A 22909-nucleotide genomic window follows, 5' to 3' on the forward strand; every position below is an offset into this window, starting at 1 on the left:
TCTCCAGGCCCTTCCAGGCATCCTCCGCAAGGTAGCCCTCGGTTTAGAACGTTGGTGAGGGCTGAGGTGGGCCTTACATTTGCCTTGTGTATTCATGCCACACTGGCCTGAGGAGCCGTCTCTGCTACCCTGTGCCCAAACTGCCCAAGGCCGTGGGGGTGGGGGCGGCGGGGACTCGAGACTGCCTAGGGAGACCGGTTTCCCCAGCAGGCCCCGCCCTTTCTCTCTGGGGGAGGGGTTAGCTCTGTCCCTTGTGCAGAAGTAGTGGGTGCTCTCTCAGTCTATGAGGGAAGTGGAAACTGCAGGAACATGCGTGGGATTAGAGTACAAAAAATCAAAGTGCCCCCTGTAAACCCGCTGGCCAGGGGGTGTCAGTGAGTCTCAGACAAGCCCTCTCTTCTGTGTCGGTGAGTGGGGCCTGGGCAGATCCTTCATCCCACATTGCTAGCGTCATCTCCTGTAGCTGCTCCTTTTCTTTCTGACGTGTCTCTTCACTGGCCTCAGGTCTTGGACCGTGTAGCCGATGGCATGGTGTTCGGTGCCCTCCTTCCCTGCGAGGAGTGCTCAGGCCAGCTGGTCTTCAAGAGCGATGCTTATTACTGTACTGGGGATGTCACTGCCTGGACCAAGTGCATGGTTAAGACACAGACACCCAACCGGAAGGAGTGGGTGACCCCAAAGGTAAGTGGGGAGGACTCTGGGATCTGTGGGCAGAAAAACATGACCCCCACCCTCTAGGTTGCTGTGATTGCAGGGCAGTGTGCCTGGGACTTCTTCTCATCTCGTGCACGCTCGATCAGAGTATGAAGTCATGTTATTGGTTCTGCGTGTCTAAGAACTGCCCACTGCCCTGGCTGGGGCGCTCAGAAACCCCAGGGGGTGGGGTGGGGCAAGCTGTGTTCATGGCATAATTTGTATTGTATACTGATTGTTCTTGGCCTCTGCAGCTGTGTTTCCAAGTGAGAAGGGTAGGATTTCCAGCTGAGTGATGATCTGTTTCCCAGTCTGTGCAGTCCTGGGGGCTTTTGGTAATGAGGTGGGCACAAGAGGGGAACAACTCGAGAACGAGGCCTGGGGGTGGTAGCCAGGTTTCAGCAGTAGTCCTCAGGCTGTAAACTGATTTTTCTTTAAGCAGTATATATTTTAATGTATATATATATTTTATTGATTGTACCATTACAGTTGTTCTATTCCCCCCTTCATTCCCCTCTACCCTGCACACCCCCTCCCCCACCATCCCCCCTTTAGTTTATAACCATGTGTCTCAAGTTCTTTAGATTCTACATTTTCCCTACTATTCTTGCCCTCCCCCCTATCTATTTTCTACCTACTGTCTATGCTATTTACTGTACCTTCTCCCCCCTTCTCCTCCCACTCCTGTTGCTAACCCTCCATGTGATCTCCATTTCTATGGTTCCACTCCTGATCTAGCTGTCTGCTTAGTTTGCTTTTGTTTTAGGTGTGGTTGTTAATAACTGTGAGTTTGCTGTCCTTTTACTGTTAATATTTTTATTTTCTTTTTCTTAGATAAGTCCCTTTAGCATTTCATAGAATAAGGGCTTGGTGATGATGAACTCCTTGAATTTGATCTTATCTGAAAAGCACTTTATCTGCCCTTTCATTCTAAATGAAAGTTTTACTGGATAAAGCAATCTTGGCTATAGGTCTTTGGATTTCATGACTTGGAATACTTCTTTCCAGCCCCTTCTTGCCTGTAAGGTCTCTTTTGAGAAATCTGCTGACAGTCTGATGGGAACTCCTTTGTAGGTGACTGTCCCCTTATCTCTTGATGTTTCTAGGATTCTCTCCTTCATTTTAATCTTGGCTAATGTAATTATGGTGTGCCTTGGTGTGTTCCTTCTTGGATCCAACTTCTTGGGGACTCTCTGAGCTTCCTGGATTTCCTGGAAGTCTTATTTCCTTTGCCAGATGGGGGAAGTTCTCCTTTATTATTTGTTCAAATAAGTTTTCCACTTGTGGCTGTTCCTTTTACCCTTCTGGTACCCCTATAATTTGGATGTTGGAACGTTTAAAGATGTCCTGGAGGTTCCTAAGCCTCTCCTCATTTTTTTGAATTCTGGTTTCTTCATTCTTTTCTGGTTAGATGTTTCATTCTTCCTTCTGGTCCATTCCATTGATTTGAGTCCCAGTTTCCTTTCCATCACTATTGGTTTCCTGTCCATTTCCCTTCATTTCAATTAGTTTAGCCTTCATATGTTCCTCTAATTTGTGACTAATCAACCAGTTCTGTGAGCATCCTGATCACCAGTATTTTGAACTGTGCATCTGAGGTTCACTATTTCTTTTTCGCTTAGAGTTATCAGCTCTGGGGCTTTGAGTTCTTCTTGAGCCATATTTTGGACTGTTTATGCCTGTTACCTATGAGGAGCGGAGCCCTAGGTGTTCACCAGAGCAGGGCAACTCAGCTGCTGGGTTGTGACGCAGTACGTGGTGGCGGGGTCAAAGAGGAACAATGGTGGTCCCATCTGCCGCCTCCCCCACCGCAGCTGCCACTGATGCCGGGGTCCCACTGCGCGGGAATGTGCAACTGCAGTCAGCCCTCCACCACTGGGTTTGCCCGCTGGGGCCTGCGCGGTCCGTCTCACTGCTCACTCCTCTGCTGGTTTATCTGCGTGCGAATGTGTGACCGTGGTCAGCCTGCCCCGCACCCTCACTGGGTCTGCGCTGCTACTCCGGCTGCCTACGAGCCTGGGTCAGGGGATCCTTCCTGCCCGACCCTGCTCCGCTGCTGGCTCCACCCCTCCTACCGGTCCCAGATGAACGGTTCGGTGTTGTCCATATAGTTCAATTTTACTTCTGTATAGTTGAACTCAACTATACTTCCGTATAGTTCAATTTTCTGTTCTTTGGCTGCATCTTTGTTTACTAAACCTTTGTTGTATTCAAACTTGGTTGTGGGAGAAGGCACGGTGTTTCCACCTATGCCTCCATCTTGGCGGAAGTGCTTAAGCAATATATATTTTTTAAACATCCACAGTACCAGTTCTACCTTAAATGCAGAAGCGTTAGAAATAAGTACCATGTCTGTAATAATACTGTATGGCTCATATTTTCTTATGTTATTCTTTATTATGAAAAGGAAAAACAGATTCTTTAATTTGGACAAGAAAAATCCTCTTTGCTCTATCAAGAAGTTACTTCAAGGGAGAACTGGTTTTTTAACAAAAACTTAAATTCTTTAGGAATTCCAGGAAATCTCATACCTCAAGAAATTGAAGGTCAAAAAGCAGGACCGTATATTCCCACCGGAGACCAGTGCCCCAGTGGTGGCGGCACCACCGCCTTCTACAGCCTCAGCACCCGCTACTGTGAACTCCTCTGCCCCTCCAGGTAGAGCCGCAGGGGCACCAGGGTGGGGGTGAGCTGGGGTCCTGTTCCTTGAGGGAACGGGATGTCTTTCTGGGTTCGCTGCTGCTGATCCCGTGAGGAAGCCCTGTCCCACTACCCCAGCGGGAGATGGGAGGTTGGGAGGGAGGCTGCTGAGAAACTCCAGGGAGGTGGCCTTACCTGGAATGGCAGTGTGCCCAGCCTAACTGTGCTACAGAGCATCTTTCTGGGTCTCGCTTACCTGCCTCGGGACAGCCCTGCACCCATCAGTCATCCTGACCTTGATGTGGTGCTGGGGTCTCTTGCATACAGAGAGCTGCTGTGTATCTTGCCAGCAGAGGAAGTTACTGATCCATTGTTGCTCTCCACACCAACAGAGACAGACCAGTTTGGGTTTTTGTCAGGAAAAGAGACCCACGGCCTTTTTTACTCAGGGACAGGTGGAGGACTTGCAGGACTTGTCTCTATGGCGGCCTTTGTTCTCTGAATGTCGCACCAGCACTGCGTCCCGTCAGCCGTAACCATGGCACACCCTGGCCTGGGTCCACCGCTGGACTCTTGGAACGTTGGGGTTTCCTCTTTGCCTGGAATGGGTCGTCTCAGGTCATTGTGATCAAAGCTTTCAGTGACTGTCAAGTATAATTTTGTTTACTAAGCATTGTGTAAGAAATTGCACTTAGTCTTTCGGTGAGGGGTGGGAGGAGAATAATAATAAAAGTAATTGGGAGTTAACGTGATCTACCTCTCTGCTTCCCATCCGCTGCCAGCCTCCTGATCCCCGATCCCCAAATACAGCCTATCTGTGCCCAGGGATGAGTGCAAGTTCTCAAGCGACACTTTGCTACCCTGGCCTCTGCTTCCCCACTATCCCTTTTCTTCCATTTTCACAGACTTCCCTCTGGAGAAGCTCTCATTAGAGAGGGGTGCTGAGGCTGACCGGGTGCCCTGCAGGCTGTCCGGGCTTTCCCCCGGAAGCTTGCTGCCTAGTTTCCGGCCCCCGCTGCCCCTGCCCGCCACTCTTCCTGGGAGCTGACCCACTTCACACTTCCGTTCCCCCATCCTAGATAAGCCGTTGTCCAACATGAAGATCCTGACGCTTGGCAAACTCTCTCGGAACAAGGATGAAGTGAAGGCCACGGTTGAGAAACTCGGGGGCAGGTTGACGGGGACTGCCAACAAGGCCTCCCTGTGCGTTAGCACCAGAAGTGAGTCTCACCTTCCTGGCGAACCCGAGATGACGCTCTCTGCCTTGTGCGGCTGTGATGAGCGTTAGCTGGGGCTGAGTGCCACGGGGTCTCCCAGCGGCGCCGTTGCTCTGGGTCTGGGGGGCAGCCAGCGTGTCCGCCTTGTGCTGCCGCTCAGTGCAGGCTCCTATTCCCATCCCTGGCTCTCTGCCACAAGGCGTTGGTAGGTTTGCTGCCAAAACAAAAGTTCCAATTTAAGTATATTTGGGAAGTGCAGTTAAACAAAGGTAAGTAGGTTTCTCTGCACCATTATTATACTAGCAATCATCATAATAAGTCTCCAAGACCAGGGAAATAATACACAGCAGTTTCCGAATGTACTTGACCTTAGCGTCCTTCTGTGGAATGGCCTAGAGAAGGTGGCATTAACCATACCTCGGAGAAAGGGGATGTGGCTGGTGAGACAGCTGCGAAAACACCCTAAGAGCACCGGGTTTGGGAGGGAAGGAGAGCTGTGGGTGGTGAGGGTTCGGAAGTAATCAGCAAATATGACTCTAGTGATTTGAGATGAGCTTTAAACTTATTTGTTTAGCTTTTCTTTTTTCTTCCCGATTTGAACAGAGGAAGTGGAAAAGATGAATAAAAAGATGGAGGAAGTAAAAGAAGGCAACATTCGAGTTGTGTCTGAGGATTTCCTCCAGGACATCGCCGCCTCGACCAAGAGCCTTCAGGAGTTGGTCTCAGCCCATGTCTTGTCCCCCTGGGGTGCCGAGGTGAAGGCGGAGCCTGTTGCAGTCGTGGCTCCAAGCGGGAAGTCGGGGTCCGCGGTCTCTAAAAAGAGCAAGGGCCCCGTCAAGGAGGAAGGTGAGGCCCTGAGCTGCCGTCCCTAGGGCCCTGTGTTGGCACGTGATGCGAGTGAAAATAACCTGCCTTGCCTTCCAGCTTCCCCTTTAAAATTTATTTTTAATGTAATGTTCACATTTCTCTGTCCCCTTCCAAGGAATCAACAAGTCTGAGAAGACAATGAAATTAACTCTTAAAGGAGGAGCTGCTGTTGATCCTGATTCTGGTAAGCAAATGGGAGTGGTGTGAGTGGAGCGGGGCTTACCTTTGCTGTCGTGCCTCCTTAGGGTCCTCCACCCTAAGGAGGGACCCCCATCCTACCCTGAGAATACACACATCTCCTGGGAAACCTGAAGGTGGCGGTAGAGTGCCCAGGCTGGTGTGGGCCCTCTGCATACAGACCCCTCTCCCTGAGCCCGCCAGCCCCCTGTCAGGAGGAAGCTGTAGGAGCCTGCCTCCCCGACAGGTCTGGAGCACTCTGCGCACGTCCTGGAGAAAGGCGGGAAGGTCTTCAGTGCCACCCTCGGCCTGGTGGACATTGCAAAAGGAACCAATTCCTATTACAAGCTGCAGCTCCTGGAGGATGACAAAGGCAGCAGGTGTGTTCTGGGGGTGGGAGCGTGCAGAGGCGGCGGTGCTCCTGAACGGCGTGCACCTGTTCTGCTGGGCTGTCGGCCTCACAAAATCCACGGTTTTCTCAGTACCGGGGGGAACCTTCTCTTCACAAAGAAAATGGCGAATAATGAGGCTTTTAGTGAGCAAGGAACGAGCCATCGCTGCCAGACGGCCTTGCTCTTGTGTCCCGCAGGGCCGTCTTCTCAGGAGATTGAGTGTCACACAGTCTCCCAGCTCTTTTCTCGCAGCCACTTGAAGATTCTAGATTTTCTGGTACCTTTCCACATGCTCTTAAACCTCTGAGTAAAGTTTGGCAAGGACTGAACTTACTTTAATGTTAGTGCAAACTCTTTAAAGATGTTTTGGATTTGCCTTTTTTGTTCTTGTTACTGTTCTTTTAACCTGGTGGAGCTAGGGAGGGCCAGTTCTGGGGTGTTAGGGGCTGGGCTGGCCTGTACCGTCCACACCTCCACTGGTTGACCGTCCCTTGTTGCAGCCAACGTGAAATGGGAGCTGTGTGTAGGTCGGAGGGTGTGTGAAAGGAACTCTTGCTCCATTCTAATGGTGAAAAGGCATTTTAAAAAATCACCTTCATATGTTAAACTTGACTTTTGCTTCTTAGCACTGGGAAACCGTTTACTTTCTGGAACTCCAGGAGATCCAAAAAGGTTTACCAGTGGAAAGGCAAACCCCTGTGGTAACGGTAGCCCGAGGGGTGACAGGTCAGCCCCTGGTCAGCCCCTGCCAGCCTCAGGTTGTTAGCAACGTCGAGGCTGAAGTCCTTCCCGTCCCCCTCAGCTTTTTGTCAGACCTCTCCTTTCGAGAGGGAGCATCCGAGGTGACCACAGAGAGTACAGAGTATTTGGTTGGCTATTAGGAATTTCTGAAGAAATAACCCTTACGCGTCATTTAGTTTATGACCTACTCTTGTCAGAGATTTGAAAGTCAGAAATGATTTCTTGTAAAATGTACCTTCCAAAAGCTAGGTACATACTGCACTGCAGGAGAAGGAATAGGGTGTTTGCAGAAACGTGCGGAGTGTCATGGTCTGTTAAGTGACAGGCAACAAGAATGCACATTCCCCCCACTAGCAAGAAATTCCAGTGGTGACTGGCTGTGTACATTTTCCTGGTAGCCTGGATTTGCTGGTCTTCAGAGTGAGAGAGCGGTGTGCGCTCTTAGGGTCAGAAGCTGTTTTTCGGGATGGGTCGGTGTGGTGTTTTTACAGACATTTCCAGGGAAACAACCTAACAGTAAGTTCATATGCCTTTGAGCAGGAGCCCAAGAAAGCAGTAGGAAACCCCAAATTTTCTCTGAACTCTGGTTTTACCTTAAAAATGCATCAAGTCTTGTATTTGGGTTTCTAATATTACACTTGTGGGGATGTAAAATTTCACTTACTCAGTAGTTCCACTAAGAAAAATTAGCCAAAGCAAGGCAGCACAGGAGCCAGAGGCCACCCGTGAAGTGTGCCCCGTGGAGATGGCAACACAGTGCTTGCCTGGGTCCCAGAGTGGCCCACCCCTTCCCATTCCATCATGTCTCAGCTTCTGACCAGAACCAAAAGTTCTTCATTGTTTTTTAGGGTATGTTGTTAATGGGTGCATCTCTTTAAATGCACGTGACTTCCAAATGATACTTTCTTTGGGGAGCAGGATTGGGTGCTTTTATGGAAAGGTCTGCAGGCCCCCAGGGCTTGGTCCTCAAGCTTGGCTCCCGGGTCCAAACTTAAGCTATTCTTGGGCACTTTGTGCAGTCTCTTTGAAATTTCATTCTTTATTTACTCTAAACTTAATAACCCTTAATTCAGTAAAAGTAAAATAAAGGTCTTTTATTTTAATGTCAGTTCCTTTGTTCCTGTGTGTCAGTTGCCATCGTTTGAGGGAGTTTGCCATCTTTCTCACCCAAGTGGAATGACAGGAAAGGGAAGCTCCTCCCGAAATACAACCAGCCAACCTGCGAGCGTGTGCCTGATGCTCCTTTCCCCCCCTGCCCCCACCCTAGGTACTGGATATTCAGGTCCTGGGGCCGCGTGGGCACAGTGATCGGCAGTAACAAACTGGAGCAGATGCCGTCCAAGGAGGATGCCATTGAGCACTTTACAAAATTATATGAAGAAAAAACCGGGAATGCCTGGCACTCCGAAAACTTCACAAAATATCCCAAAAAGTTCTACCCCCTGGAAATTGACTACGGCCAGGTAATCACTGAATGCTCCCACATCATCTAGTTACAGTAAAGGGGGTACCGTATTCTTCTCAAAACATGCCGTAGATCACACGGCATCACTGGTGAAAGCTACCAGATATTTGGAGAATTAATACAAGTCCTTCACAAACTCTTCAAACAGAACAGAGGAGGCAGAGTCACTCCCAGCTCATTGTATGAGGCCAGAATCACCCTAATAACAGAATGGGTAAAGACATCACAGGAAAGCCTCAACCTGTTTGATTCTTGAAGTGTTGCCCTGTAGGCTGAAAAGGTCATGAGTTCAGTTCCCGGTCAGGGCGCATACCCAGGTTGTGGGTTCGATCCCTGGTTGCAGCATCTATCTTCTCTTCTCTCCTCCTCTCCTCTGTGCGCCCCCTGCCCTCTCCTCCTCCCCCTCTTCCTCCCTCCCTCCCTCACCACTCCCTTCCCTTCTTTCTCTCTCCCCCTTCCTTTCTAAAAGAATGAAAAATGCTAACAAACTGAACATAGCAACACATAAGGGTTATACACCATCACTACATGGAATTTATCCCAGGAACGAAAGGGTAGTTCAGCATACGAAAATCAATCCATGTAATGTAACATGAATAGAATAAAGGACAGAAGCCATGTGACCACCCTAAGAGGCAAGGAAACAGCATTTCATAAAATCCAGTTTAAGGTCCCTGCCATGAAGTATGAGGTGGAAACTTGGTGTGTTGGCAGCTTTAAGACCCTCAAAGAGGAAGTCTTTGAAGTTTTCCTTAAACACAACAGGGAGATTCCAGGTAAGGTTTTTTTAACTGAACCTGTGTTCCTCCTGGATCATGTGACCAGGTTTATCATCAAAATAGAATCCTAGTGACACTCTGCCAGGTCACGGTTTTCTTGTTTGATTTTATTGGGATACAATTGGTATGTGACCTCAGTTTCAGCTGTACCGTGTCATGGTTCACATGTGTATATATTGCAGTAATCAGCACCTTAAGTCCAGTTAGCATCCATCATCTGACACGTAGTTAGAGAAGAGGTTTTCCTTGGGTGAGAATTTTTAAGATCCACTCTCAACAGTTTCAGGTTTACAATACTGTGTTATCAACGGCCGTCACCGTGATGTACATTACTCTTCGTGGCTTCTTTATTTTATAGGTAGAATCTTACACCTTTTGAACTGCTTCATCCAGTTTGCCCACCCCACCCCCCACTTCCTGGCTCCGGCAACTGCCAGTCTCTTCTCTGTGTCTGTTGGCTTGTTTGAGGGTGTGGGGGTTTTTTCCCTTGGTACTGTGTTTCTTATTTGGGGTTTTGTTTTTGTTTTGAGGTTTTATTTATTTGTTTGTTTGTTTGCTTGTTTGTTTATTTTTAGATTATGCAGTATTAGTCTTTCCCTGAGTTGTTTCACTTAACATCATACCCTTAATGTTGAAAATGGCAAGACTTTTTTATGGCTGAATAATATTCCATTGTGTATATAAACCCTATTTTCTTTATCCATTCATCTGTCAGTGGACCCTTAGGTTGTCTCCATGTAAGTAATGCTTCAGTGGACGTGGAGGGGTATGTGTGTTTGTGTGTATGTCTCTTTGAATTAGTGCTCTCATTTTCTTCAGATAAATGCCCAGAAGTAGAATTGCTGGGTCATAAGGTAGTCGTATTTTTTTAGTTTTTTGAGGGACCTTCCTGCTGTGTACTGCAGTGGCTGCCCCACGCTCATCTCCACCCACAGTGCACCGGGCTTCCCTTTGCCCCACGTCCTCGCCAACAGACTGGTGTGCGATGGTGCCTCACTGCAGTTTTGGTCTGCGTTTCCCTAGTGACGAGTCTTGCTGAGCCTCTTTTCATGTACCTGTTGGCCGTCTGTGTGTCTTTGGAAAAATGACTAATCAGGCCCTCTGCACATTTTTTAGTTACATTGTTTAATTAGGTGTTTGTTTTTGCTGTTTAGTTGTATGAATTCTTTAAATATTTTGGTTATTCGCTCTTTATCGGATGTATACTTGCCAGTATTTTCTTCCATTTGTTATATTGCCTTTCATTGTGTTGTTGGTTTCTTTGCTGTGCAGATAGGTCACAGCTTTTAGTCCCAGACTGTTTCCTGATAATTTCCTGAAACCTGTACTATCTATGTTTGAAGCCTGGCCATCTCCCTCTGTGTGTCACCAGACAGCATTTGGGCTGATATTTTTATAGCCGTTTGTTTTGACAAAATGCTAACCTTCTTTTTATTGTATTTATTTATTTACTGCATATTTTTTCCCATTACCACTTCTACCCCGGCCCCCCGCAATCACCATACGAAAANAATTTCCTGAAACCTGTACTATCTATGTTTGAAGCCTGGCCATCTCCCTCTGTGTGTCACCAGACAGCATTTGGGCTGATATTTTTATAGCCGTTTGTTTTGACAAAATGCTAACCTTCTTTTTATTGTATTTATTTATTTACTGCATATTTTTTCCCATTACCACTTCTACCCCTGTCCCCCGCAATCACCATACGAAAAATCTATTACTTTTTTTTTTTACAACTTTAGTTTTTATTTTAGAGATGGGGAAGGGAAGGAGAAAAGGGAGGGAGAGAAACACCAATATGAGAGAGAAGCATAAATCGGTTGCCTCTTGTATGTGCCCCGACGAGGAACTGAACCTGCAGCCCAGGCAGGTGCCCCGACTGGGATTTGAGCTGGAGCCCTTTCACCGTACAGGACGGGGCTTAACCAACTGGGCTACGCCAGTCAGGGCAGACGACCTGTTTATTTTGTAATGGGAGTGGTATGTGTTTATTTTGCAGAAGGAACGAAATTTGTCAGTAGGTACAGATTTTAATTCCAGATCTTTGAAGGCTAGAATGTCTCGAAGGGAGAGTTTACAGTTTCGTAAGCTCTTACCACTAAACACAGAATGTAACACTTGTGCAGTGTTGCCATTGAGACCTTGGGCTTCAGAGTGCAGCAGACATGGTCTGGCTCAACAGCACCCCCTACTGGGTTCTCATTTCAAAAAAGCTTTAATTTTTTTAAAGAAAAGCAGAGGGTCAAAAAAAAAATTGCCCAGAATTAACCACAATTTAAAAGACTCAGTATATGTCTTTTCAGTCATCTTTTACTTCACAGGTACTTTCCACACCATAAAATTGGGGTTTTTTCTTACATACTGTGTTGTGACCACTTACACAGTATCAAATACTCTAGTAGTAGCTACATTTTTAAAAGCCAAGGAAGCAGTGAGGTCAACACTAATAATTTCTTTAACCCAGTATATTAAAAATGCTGTTTCAACATGTGATTGATAAAAACAAAATTCTTTTTTCCCTCAGAATCTAGTGTATTTTTAACCCATACGGGACATCTCAGTTTAGACTGGCTGTATTTCAAAACCAGTGGCTGCTGTAATTGATTGATCTAGAGGATCGTTTCTTAGGGCTGTGTAGGATTCCATCCTGTGGGTAGTCATAATTCATAATTCAACAACGCTACATGGGTTCCCTTCCACTTAGGCATTTAGTTGCAGGTACTTGATAGAACAACACTGATAGACCCCCCATAAGTACCTGTGCCTCGTGGTTGTCTCCATTAGAGGTGGAGCTCCTGGCTCGCAGAGTACGTGCATGTGAGTGAGTTTCTGACACGTCAGTAGTTTGTCCTTGGTGACAGGTAAGCAGTTTGACACATTAGTACAACCAAAGATCGGTGCATTTAAGGCTCAGCGTTCTGGTGTGCAGGTCCCCTGTGACACTGGCGGCGGCGGCGGCCCTGAGCCCTGACGCAGCACAGGTTCCTTTCTGCGGTTTGGTCCAGCCATGCAGATCCCAGGATCAAAGCCCAGCGCCAGTTACCTTCACTGGAAGCAAACACCAAACACTATTAGTTGCCAAGGACACTGATGGACAGCGAAGTCCCTGTCCTCACGTGGTTCAAAAGTGAGAAGAATTAAGGCATTTTCCACACAGCATGGTCTTAACTTAGCCTAGATTGTCCAGACAGTGGGGGTTAAGTCTCATGCTGTGCCCATTAGGATGTGCAGTCCCAGGGAGGAGGGTGTGGGGTGGAGAGCAAGGTGGCAGGGAGGAGAGGCTAGTGTAGGATGCACATTAACACTGTCGAGCCACCTGGCGGGAACTGGGACTGGTTGCTTGATCCTTTGGGACTGTAGGAAAGGCTGTATGAGCTTAGCCGGCCCTGGGATAAGGCAGTGCAAGAGAAGTAGGGGAGAATTTGTCCAGTGTCCCCTTCATCCAAGGTTTGCCCCCATAGCTGCCCAGCACTTCCAAGTTGGGCACGAGTGGGCAGTGGGCAGGTCCCCATGCAGGGCACCAGCAACCTGAGGAGGGGGGGGAGTGTGAGTACCTTCAGAGCAGCTTATACAGGGCCAGGCACTGCAGTGGCGGCTGGAGTAAGAATCTGGAGCAGCAAAGAGGACGGGGCGGGGGCTGCACCAGAAGTGTCCGGTCCCTCTGTAAACCTACTTTCCTCCTGGCGCCTGCTGCCCAAACCCTGTTGATTGACATGTAACCCTTTTGCTAGTGACACCCCGTCAGCAGCCCACACACTGCCACCACCTTGGATTGCTTAATTGGGTCTCTTACTGATTTTCCTATCCTTCAAAACATACCTTTTCCCCCAAAGGATGAAGAGGCAGTGAAGAAGCTGACAGTAAACCCTGGTACCAAGTCCAAGCTCCCCAAGCCAGTGCAGAACCTCATTAAGATGATCTTTGACGTGGAAAGTATGAAGAAAGCCATGGTGGAATATGAGGTCAGTGCATTTTATTGTTGTATCTGTGAACATCTGTTGGGGTCCGAGATTAGAGTGCTGAGTGGGCAGCGGGCTCAGTGGCTGTTCTCGTTGGATTCGACCACCCTACCTGTCCTTAAACCTGAGACATATGCAGGTTGCTGAGGCTCAGAGCGCTTGGGAAGCGTCATTGGACTTGAAGTGAAATGTAGGGCGTGTCGGAGAGAGCTGGGTTCCCGGTCCCCCTTGCACTTCTCTCCTCTTGTTACCATGGAAGGGTCCGTAGCAGCTTCTTTGTGGCCAAACCAAACAGGCCCTCTGGAGTTACCCTGGCAAGTCCAGGACACAGCCCACTTCCAGTAAAAGAACTGCTGTGACCACCACTGACAAGAATGCAGGGACCTTCGGGCTCTTGCTTCATCAGATAAAGTGCACACCAGCTGTTCTTAGGAAGGAGTTAGTTCCCAGGCTGGGTGGGGTGGGGTTGCTGGTGGGCGATTCATCCCACTCTCCTACCCAGGGCAGAATATCCTACATGTCATTTCCAGCTTCCTGTGTTCTGGTTTTTCTGCGACTCAGAAGTTCTCCACTCTTACCAGACCCAAGTCTCTCTGTAAAATGACATCTTAATGCTGTTTTTCACTCAGACAAGTAACTAGTTTCCCACTTAGAAAAGGTCTAGAGCCCTGCTCCCGGAACAGGCTGGAGGCAGAGGGGGACACCCGCTCCTAGTCTGATGGGTTCCACGTGAGGTTGGGGTGGCCAGGTAGAGAGTAAATGCCGTAACTCTGGGAGCTTTGTCCCCTGCAGGAGACCTGGCACTCCCTGAGAGGTGAATCCTGAGCCCAGAGCCAAGCGCTGCCCTGGGCGGGGGGGTGGGGGGGGCGCACGGTGCGCTACACCCAGAGCCCGGCCTACAGCTTCAGAGGGCCCTGCACATCTCACTTCGAAGTTACTTGGGGATTATGCTGTTGTCTCCCAAAGTGCTGGGCTGTTTCACATCATAACGCAGGGGTAGGGGAGCTCCGGTTGGCTTATCCGTGCCTTATATGAAGTAGCAAGATTCTTCCCATAGACTCCCGGCCCCTGCGCTGGGGGTCAGGCCGCAAAGGCTGCATCTTCCAGGAAGACCAGCCAGCGCTCTGACTGCTCCCACCAGGGCCCCAGGAGGCCTGAGAAGGCGAGCGCCCTCCTCTCCCCGCACCACGCTGCACAGTGCCTGCTTTCAAACGGGGAACCCCCTGTCTCCTCAGATTGACCTCCAGAAGATGCCCCTGGGGAAGCTGAGCAAAAGGCAGATCCAGGCTGCATACTCGATCCTCAGTGAGGTCCAGCAGGTAAGCGAGGCGCCAGCCCCTGCTCCGTCTCAGCTGCCCAGTGGGTCTCCTGGCTGACCCCTTGTCTAAGGGGTGCAGCAGTACGTTTACTCAAGGTTAATGGACATAATTCATGATGATTTAGATTTTTGTCAGTTCAACAAGTATGACAAGTGCTGCCACTTGTGAAAGAGGATCACAAAACTTACGATCATATCAGTGTTTTCAGTGATCAGATGCATAATAAACTTCCTGTAAATTTGATGAGGAATTTGGTTCTCCCACCTTATAAAAATCTTATTTTATTTTGTGTGCCCTTAAGAGTTAGGCTGAATTTATTTTGCAGTTGCTAAGAAGTTATCAGTTAGAAAGTTAATGTCTTACTTTCATTCATGTTCCCCCTATCCACAGAGCATTCGAGCTGTGCCCTAGGGGGCTCCACTTGCATGGGGCGGGGGGCTTGGCTTGTGAAAGAAGAACAGCACACGGGAAGCTGAAGTTGAGCCGGGGAAATGGCCTTTCTGGCTGGAGTTGGAGTTAATCCACTGAGAGCTGGTCTGGAGCACTGGCCTCTTGGTGCTACCCCCCATCTAGATGTGAAGGGCTTTCCTCAGCCTGAGTTCTCCCTGTCCCAGAATCCCCAGGTGGATGGCCTGGTACAGTGTCCTTACCCATTTGCACAGAGCAAACTGCAACAGACAGAAGTACTGTGACCCGGAGAAGCAGGTGTGCAGCTTCGAGCTTGCAGGGTGCCAGCTGCTGCCTCTGCCATCCTTGGCCCACCCAGTGTGTCTGCCAAGTATGCAGTATTCTGGGGTCCAGCCCCTCCCTCTCTTTGTGCATTCGTTGAACACCTTTTACAGATAGACCACTGATTGCCACTGTGGCAGGAAGGGGGACTTAGCCCTTCTGTGCCTGGCCGGCTGGAGCTCCTGAAAATAAATTTCCTGCCTTAAAGATGACGTTCAGTGGATGAAGGGGGCCAGACTGGTTTTTAACAGCAGTGAGTTTTTTCCTTTTAACATTCTACCATGAAAAGTTTTCAAACGTACAAAAAGTTGAAAGGATTTTACAGCACTCCCTATGAGCCCACCACCTGGATGCTGCAATTAACGTTTTGCATAGCAGGTCTGTAACTCCACAGCTCCTTGTACAAATGAAATTTCACGGGGAGCTGATCGTGTGCGGCATCTCACAGTCTGAGAATGGGGACCCTGCCACTGCAGGGTGGTGTGACAGCAACAGGAAGGTGGCCATCTCGGAGATTCCCTGCCACCTTGGCACTGCACAGCAGCACCCACTTTCTAGAGGAGAGAGCTCAGCCACATGCTAGGAGCTCAGAGCACCTGCCTCAGCCTGTGGTCCATCTCTCCCCTCCCGTAAAGGCATTGTCCCAGGGCAGCAGCGACTCCCAGATCCTGGACCTTTCAAATCGCTTCTACACCTTGATCCCCCACGACTTTGGGATGAAGAAGCCTCCGCTCCTGAACAACACAGACAGTGTGCAGGTTAGCACAGGGGTCCGAGAGGGACCCTCCGGTCTGCTGGGCTGTGGTACTGCTACTTCCTTGTTGCATTGTGGCCCCTAAGGGCAGGGGTCCATTCTGGGGGGGCTGCTTCTGTGTCGTCATTTTGCAGTGGGGTTTCAGCTCACTTGGGTGGAGACCAGACCATAGGCAGCACAGATGGTTTTTCCTGCCTTGCTCCCCTTCATCAGTCTGGGGGGAAGAGCCATGGGAATGGGAGAGCCTCTTGAATTCTCCTCCCTGGTTTCCCTCCCTGCCTCACCAGGGAGCCCGTGATAAGTGGCCCCCATCACCAGTGTGTGCAGGAGGGAAGATGGGTCTTACTGCAGGTTTGTGGCTTCCCCTCTCCCCTTCCACAGGGACCCTCCTTCGCCTTCCGAGAGAGTCTCAGTGGTGTTCAGTGTAAGCAGATGGCAGGCTGTTCCTGACCAGCCGGGGGTTCCCCTCTTTGCTGCCCATCTGAGCCGCTGTCTGCATGTAGATTTTCTGTCCCAAAACTGGGGAAATCTTTCTCCCTCACCTTGGTGCCCAACTTGGGGTTCTTGATTGTTCCTCTAGGCCAAAGTGGAGATGCTGGACAACCTGCTGGACATCGAGGTGGCCTACAGTCTGCTCAAGGGTGGGTCTGATGATAGCAGCAAGGACCCCATCGATGTCAACTACGAGAAGCTCAAAACTGACATTAAGGTACGAGGGCCCACCCTTTCTGAAGCGTCCTAACCACTTACTCCAAGAGCCGTGGTCCCCAGACCTGAATGTGCATCAGAGTCTCGCGGAGAGCTTCCTGAAACAGACCACTGGGGTCCAAGGATCGGCCTTTCTGTCCAGTCCCAGTTGCTATGGGCGGCTCTTCGAGAACCTTAGAGTAGCTCTCTCACCTACAAATAAGCATCTTGTCTGCAAGGCGGGCTGCATCTCCGTTTGGGTTTGGGGGGGCCTTACAGAAAGGTCTTTTTTCCTTAATCTAGAGAGGATTGCTGTTTTTGGAAACTTGTGGCAGGAACTCCAGGAGGTTTGCTGCTGGTATCCCATTTCAGAAGTGGCAATGCCTGATGGCAACTGTCATAAAGATTCAAAGCCTGCGTTCGTGTTCCCCAGTTGAAGTGGCTGTGTTGATGCACAGAGTCCCTGAACTTCTGCGTTGGAGACTCAGGCAGAAACCACCCTGCCTGGGCTGACCGGAGGAGAACTTTGTGCCTCAGCCCCTAGCTTGGGCCTGGGCTCATCGTCCACGTGCTTCTCCTAAGGGCCTGTGTCCTTCCCTGCAGCGCTGCAGGGTGTGAGGTCACCAGCATCTGGTGAGCCTGCAGGGCTGTTTACGTCACGAAAAAGAACCTTTGTTCCTTTCTTAGGACAAAGCATAGATCTGTGGGTCCAAGCAGGCTGAGACACTAACGGCATTTGTTTTGCCCCCATGGGCACCTCTGTGGTGGGCATGCTCTGGGATCGGTTATTTGTGGAGGGGTTGTTACTGTCCCCAATTATAATTCTGAAGCCTTTTGATTAAGAGCAGAATTCCTAGATTTTTCCAAACTTTGGATAAGAATATGAAAACAGGATGCACAGATTACATTAACTGATTGACAGGTAGGTCGTGGGCCGATGTTCTGGGCCATAACGTGTATGGCCCTGAGGAGTTGAGGTGGAGCCTCCATCCCCATCCTCAAAATTTGTAGTTGAGTCCTTGCTGCTTTTGATTGCAAGTCTTGGCTGTGAGACATCTCCTGGCCCACGTGTCTTAGCTCCATGAACTTGACTGTTACCTGGGAGCTGGTGCCTAGTTCTGAAGGCTCTCTGTGGGACCACTGGTTTGGGATCTCCTGGCCGTGGGGCCTTGGACACGGACTCTCAGTACCATTTGTGCTTTCCTGAGGGCCACGGTGTAACCTGTGTGTCAGCTGAGCTTGTGGCTATTCTCCCCGCCTCCATGGGGCTCTCCTGAGGCCTTCTTGCTCTGATTCCAAGACATCTTTCCCCTAGGTGGTGGACAAAGATTCCGAGGAAGCTAAGATCATCAGGAAGTATGTTAAGAATACTCATGCAACTACGCACAACGCATATGACCTGAAAGTCCTGGAGGTAAGAATCTCTTCTCCCTCCTCTCTCCTCCCTCCTCCCTCCTCCCTCCACCGGCTCTTCCTGCTCCTTCCTCCAACCTGGACCTAGGTGGAAAAGAGCAGTTTGCTTTGTTCGAAATAACCAGAGGAAGTGACTCATTAATTTGTTGAGCCAAAAAATTAGTAGTTTCACAGTTTGGGGGTGGCTTTATTCTGTTTTAAAAGACATTTCTGTCCTAAAACCTGGTCTTATAGTTGTAAATTATTAGAGATCCAAAATGAAGTGCCTTGGGTCTACACCGCTGCACCTGTTACTTATTTTCGCCGCTCATCTCTGCTAGATGGGACCTTGACCGGTCAGGCTGCTCCATCCAGCCTGACTGGAGCACCTTACATACTGTAAGGCCTGTGAGGCGTTTGTGTTCTGGGGATACCTGCTGGACTCCCCTGTATCTGGTCAGGTTCTTGAGTTGACCCGAGTAACAGATGGCTTCTTTCATCTCTCCTTTACCTAATGCTCCAACCAGATCTTCAGGATTGAGCGTGAAGGGGAGAGCCAGCGCTACAAGCCGTTCAAGGAGCTGCATAACCGGAGGTTGTTGTGGCACGGGTCCAGAACTACCAACTTCGCGGGGATACTGTCGCAGGGTCTCCGGATAGCACCCCCTGAAGCGCCTGTGGTATGTGCCTGCCCTGGAGAGTGTGGGCAGCCCCTGTCCCTGCAGTTGGTCCCCTAAAGAGCTTTATAGATACTAAGGTGATGCATCACCCGCCCCAGTACACCAGGGGCCTCGTTTGAAGAGGTGGGTGTTGGCTCGGCCGTGGCTGGCGGGTGGCTGCTGCCACACACCCCTCTCCGGGTCCTGAGCACAGCCCCAGGTAGCGGCTTCGCCACATCCTCCCGGCCCAGACTCTGTCGAGGGCGACCATGCGTGTATCAGGCAGAGTTTCTGGAACAAAAGAAGTAAGGTGTTCAGGCCCTGCTGTGCGTACTAATTGGGGTGTTGGCATGCAAAGAACAGACTTTGGCCGTGGGCCAAGGTGAGTTTCCACCTGCCTGTACCACTTCCCGGCCAGATGACCTCCATGAGCTCCATTGTCTTCCTCGAGAGAACATAGTAGTAAATGAGTAAGGCCCTGCCTGACTCCCCAGAAACAAGGGATCATTAGGTCACTTGCTGGACTGCAGGAGTGACCGGCTGGACAGTTGTTACTGCAGTTACTTAGAGGTGGTCTTCTAAGCCTCTTGTTTGAGGGTTATAAAAGGCGGGGAGGGAAGAGGGTTAACGCCTTGCTCGTGCCATGCAGTAGCACGTGATTTGGTGGGGTGACCTAACCTCTCTGAATCTCCTGTTTCCCTTACAAAAGGGACTAAAAATAATAGCCAGCATTTATTGGGTGTTTACATGTGCCAGGTTCCAGTTTAACTGTTACGTGTTAACTCATTTAATTTTCACAACAGCCTCATGAGGTTCTTTTCCCCGGTTCAGAGAGAAAGAAAGTGGGGTCCAGGAGATTAAGTACTTCTTGCGGCCCCTCAGTGCCTGGCAGACCTGGGACCTGGACAGACTGTCCTGGAGTTCGGAAGTGCCCTCTGGGGGTGTTGGGAGAATTGGAAGTGGCTGTTGCAGCGCCCAGCTTGTCGCGTGGCTCACTGGTGCTCAGGAGTGGGTGGTGCTACTAACTTCCCTTTGGAAGGTTCTCAGCCGTCTCTTTTCCAACCTTCCAGACAGGCTACATGTTTGGCAAAGGGATCTATTTTGCCGACATGGTCTCCAAGAGTGCCAACTACTGCCACACATCTCAGGGAGACCCAATAGGCTTAATCCTGTTGGGAGAAGTTGCCCTTGGAAATATGTGAGTATGTCTGACTTTGGGGCCGGTGGTGGCCCTTGATGGGGTGGAGGGGGTGGCTCTGGGAGAGCTCCCCTTGGCTGGGAGGTGACCCTGGAAATTCCCCTCCACAACAACAGGACCCACCAGTTAGGCAGGTGGTAGGTGGTGGAAAATCTAAGTGAAATGAATGAGGGAGACAGAGGAAGGCCTCACCAAACCGAAAGACAAGAGTACAGCTAGACCTTGGGAACCAGCACTGTCCATTTTGTTTCCTGGGGCCTGGGAAGCAGAGAAGTTGACTTGCACGAAGGATGGTCACTCCACAGCCCCCTCCCCTTGCTGATGTTTAGAGACCAACTCAGACGGAACTGGAGTCAGTCCTGGTTCTTAATACTCTGATAGAGAAAATCTGATTGGTCCAGCTTGGATTGGGTCCACTTTGGTTCCATCAGGTATAACCCACAAAAGCAGGTTATGTGATAGGTCAGGGCTCCAGGGATCATGGACTAGACAAAAACCTCCGGAATGGTTGGCCACGGCTCTAAACTTCCCTTAAAAGTACTTCCAGAGTGGTGATCGTCGGCACAAAACTATTAGGAAAGAACCACAGTTTCAATTTCCGAGGCCAGCGTGGGAGAGAGCTCCTAGCAGTGAAGCTGGACTAGGTTCTCTGGAGTTTCTCTTTCTCTCACTTGACCTTGTTCTGCAAATCAGAAGAGCCTGGTGTCTCTCGGGGCTCTTCTGAGACTGTCCTCTCTTCAATAGGTATGAACTGAAGCATGCTTTGCATGTCAACAAGTTGCCCAAGGGCAAGCACAGTGTCAAAGGTAATGTGTTTCCAAAGTTGCTGGTATGTCCCCAGACACCCTGGACGGCACAGGAGGGAGCTTTCTTTCCCCCAAAGACTGCATTCCTGTGGCTAGCTGTTAAACAGCTGGGGATTCATGGAAAATGTTTCACTCTCTGTACACTCTCTGTGGCTGCAGCTAGCACCACACATGCTGTGGGAGAGTCTTGGTTTGAGCACCAGTAACTGGGTACGCTGGCGCTGTGTTTCAACCTGACTCGCTGTGTTTCAGCCTGACTCGTAGCTCCTGCACTGAGGGCCTCTCAGCACCCAGTGGCACCTGGAGCATCTTGGGTTGTGGAGCCTGTAGCACCTGATGAGTTAGGAGCCCCAACTGCCTGGCTAAAGTGACTGCTTTGGAATTCTATTGAGCAGAAGTAATCACTTCAGGCTGGTGTCCTGGGAACTTGATTTCTAATGTAGTTTTTTATCTGGAAGAAAGAGTATAGAATTTGTACATCTTGAAAATGAACACATAAACCCAAAATAAATGGATCTCCTCTCCCTGGAACATTCTCAACACCTGTTCTCACAGTTCATCTCACTCCTGCCTTCTGTTCTGCAGGTTTGGGCAAGACCACCCCTGACCCTTCAGCTAGTATTGCTCTGGATGGGGTAGAGGTTCCTCTCGGGAGTGGGGTCCCGTCCGGTGTCAGCGACACCTCCCTGCTGTACAATGAGTATCCTTTCACAAGTGGGCCCTGTGAGCCGGAGGCGTGTTCCGGGACTGTCGGTCGGGTCGCTTGTGCAGCCGCTTACCCTGGGCAGGCTGGTGAGAGTGTCCTTTCATGGGTCTCATGGTGAGTGGTTCCCCTCACTGGTCTCTCCCTTCACCGAGTGAGACCCTGATGCCCTCCTCTGTGGGACAGGCCCCGTGTACAGGGTGTGACCAGCCAAGCATTCTGCCAAGTTTGGGGGCGCATGCGCACTCTCCATCATGAAACCATTTGCTCCTTGACGCACTTCCCCTCCAGGTACATTGTCTACGACACTGCTCAGGTAAATCTGAAGTATCTGCTGAAGCTGAAATTTAATTTCAAGACATCTCTATGGTGAACTGACGCGTGGCTGAGTCGCAGCCCAGTGACTCTGGTATGAATATGCCTGGTGTGCTTTGCACTGGCTGACCAGGCAGAGGCCTCGGCTGGGCTGGCTTCCGAGGGCATGCCTTCACTGAACCTCCTTAGAGAGATTTGGACACTTGGTCACATGTTACACAGTTTTCCCCAGCTTTTCAAATCCATTGTTCAGGTTGGTCTTGGGTGGGTTATTTGGGGATTTTTTTCCCTGCCAGCTGTAACCCTGGTAGGTACAACTAACATTAGAGGGGGGTTTGTCTAGACTAGTCCGAGGGAAAGAGCTAAGCCACATAGAACTTCTGACCTACTGGTTTCCCTAGGGAAGGAAAAAATAATCTTCCACCCTTCTAAGTTTTCATCCTTAGCTTTGGTTTTTGGAAAAATGTTAAGCATTTATTTTAAGGTAAAAATAAAAACTAATTTCATAATATTTAGATTTTTTTTCTTTTGATTTATTGTCACCTGTTTCACTTTGGGGGGGTGACCAAAAGGAGAAGAAACATCAACAGTATCTCTTCCTTAGAAATAAAAGGCACTTCCTTTTCTAGAGACACTTGAATGTGGAAATTCTCAGAATACGTAGTATAGCAAATTAAAAGTTGCATTTGAAATTCTCTCCTTCCGTATGAGCAGTTTTGTCTTCCAAATTAAAACTATATCGCTGATATATTTGAGGGCTAATAATAATTCTCAGTTAATATGAAAATGACTTCTGTGTTTGTGTAATGTGTGTTTGGTCTTGTTCTGACTAGGGACCTAGTTCGTCTTCACAGTGCAAGGTCCATAGAGACTACGGGAAGGTTGTGCCCATGTTTGTGAAAAGCCAAAATTTGCCAAGTGGCAGATAGGGTTGCCCAGCTGAGCGGCGGAAAACCGAACCCCAAAGCCCAGAAAGCACTCTGCTTCAGTGGATCAGACCCGTTATGGTGGTAAACTTGCGTCATCCTGTTGTTCTGTTCTGTGGAGGGTGTTTTACACTATATACCAGATTGCCTCATACCACCACTGTGTCTTTGGCAGTGGTGCTTGAAATGAGTGTTTACATTAAGTTCCTTGAAAGCTGAAGCATAGTATCTTAAGAATAGGGCCCTGGCTGGTGTGGCTCAGTTGGTCAGAGCATCAACCCATGGACCGAAAAGCTGTGGGTTTGATCCCCAGTCAGGGTAACCCAGTTGCATGTTCAGTCCCCAGTCAGGGTGCGTACAGTTGATCTTTCTCACATTTATGTCTCGATCTCTCTCTCTTTCTCTCTGAAAGCAATGAAAGAAATGTCTTTAGGGGAGGATAAAAAAATTTTTTTAAAGAGAGAGAATAGGAATTGTGGGCCTGAAGGCAG

At 49.4% G+C, this 22909-nt stretch overlaps 1 protein-coding gene across 1 annotated transcript in view; it reads left to right on the forward strand.

Moving 5' to 3' along the window:
- PARP1 (poly(ADP-ribose) polymerase 1) overlaps positions 1–22003 on the forward strand; it is a 32682-nt gene extending 10679 nt beyond the window's left edge. The window contains exons 7-23 of the mRNA XM_037069383.1: positions 505–681; positions 3204–3351; positions 4413–4553; positions 5154–5396; positions 5533–5601; positions 5842–5974; positions 7995–8190; positions 12805–12933; positions 14166–14249; positions 15614–15736; positions 16313–16441; positions 17735–17833; positions 18339–18491; positions 19541–19668; positions 20413–20474; positions 21060–21174; positions 21469–22003. Of these exons, the coding sequence (XP_036925278.1) occupies positions 505–681; positions 3204–3351; positions 4413–4553; positions 5154–5396; positions 5533–5601; positions 5842–5974; positions 7995–8190; positions 12805–12933; positions 14166–14249; positions 15614–15736; positions 16313–16441; positions 17735–17833; positions 18339–18491; positions 19541–19668; positions 20413–20474; positions 21060–21174; positions 21469–21550 (2211 nt within the window). The 3' untranslated portion in view covers positions 21551–22003. The remainder of the gene's footprint in view (positions 1–504; positions 682–3203; positions 3352–4412; positions 4554–5153; positions 5397–5532; positions 5602–5841; positions 5975–7994; positions 8191–12804; positions 12934–14165; positions 14250–15613; positions 15737–16312; positions 16442–17734; positions 17834–18338; positions 18492–19540; positions 19669–20412; positions 20475–21059; positions 21175–21468) is intronic.
- The last annotated feature ends 906 nt before the right edge of the window (positions 22004–22909 follow it).

The sequence above is a fragment of the Sturnira hondurensis genome, unplaced genomic scaffold (assembly GCF_014824575.4).
Source record: "Sturnira hondurensis isolate 20B ecotype Veracruz unplaced genomic scaffold, ASM1482457v3 Scaffold0018525, whole genome shotgun sequence".
In the NCBI taxonomy this organism is placed as follows: domain Eukaryota; kingdom Metazoa; phylum Chordata; class Mammalia; order Chiroptera; family Phyllostomidae; genus Sturnira; species Sturnira hondurensis.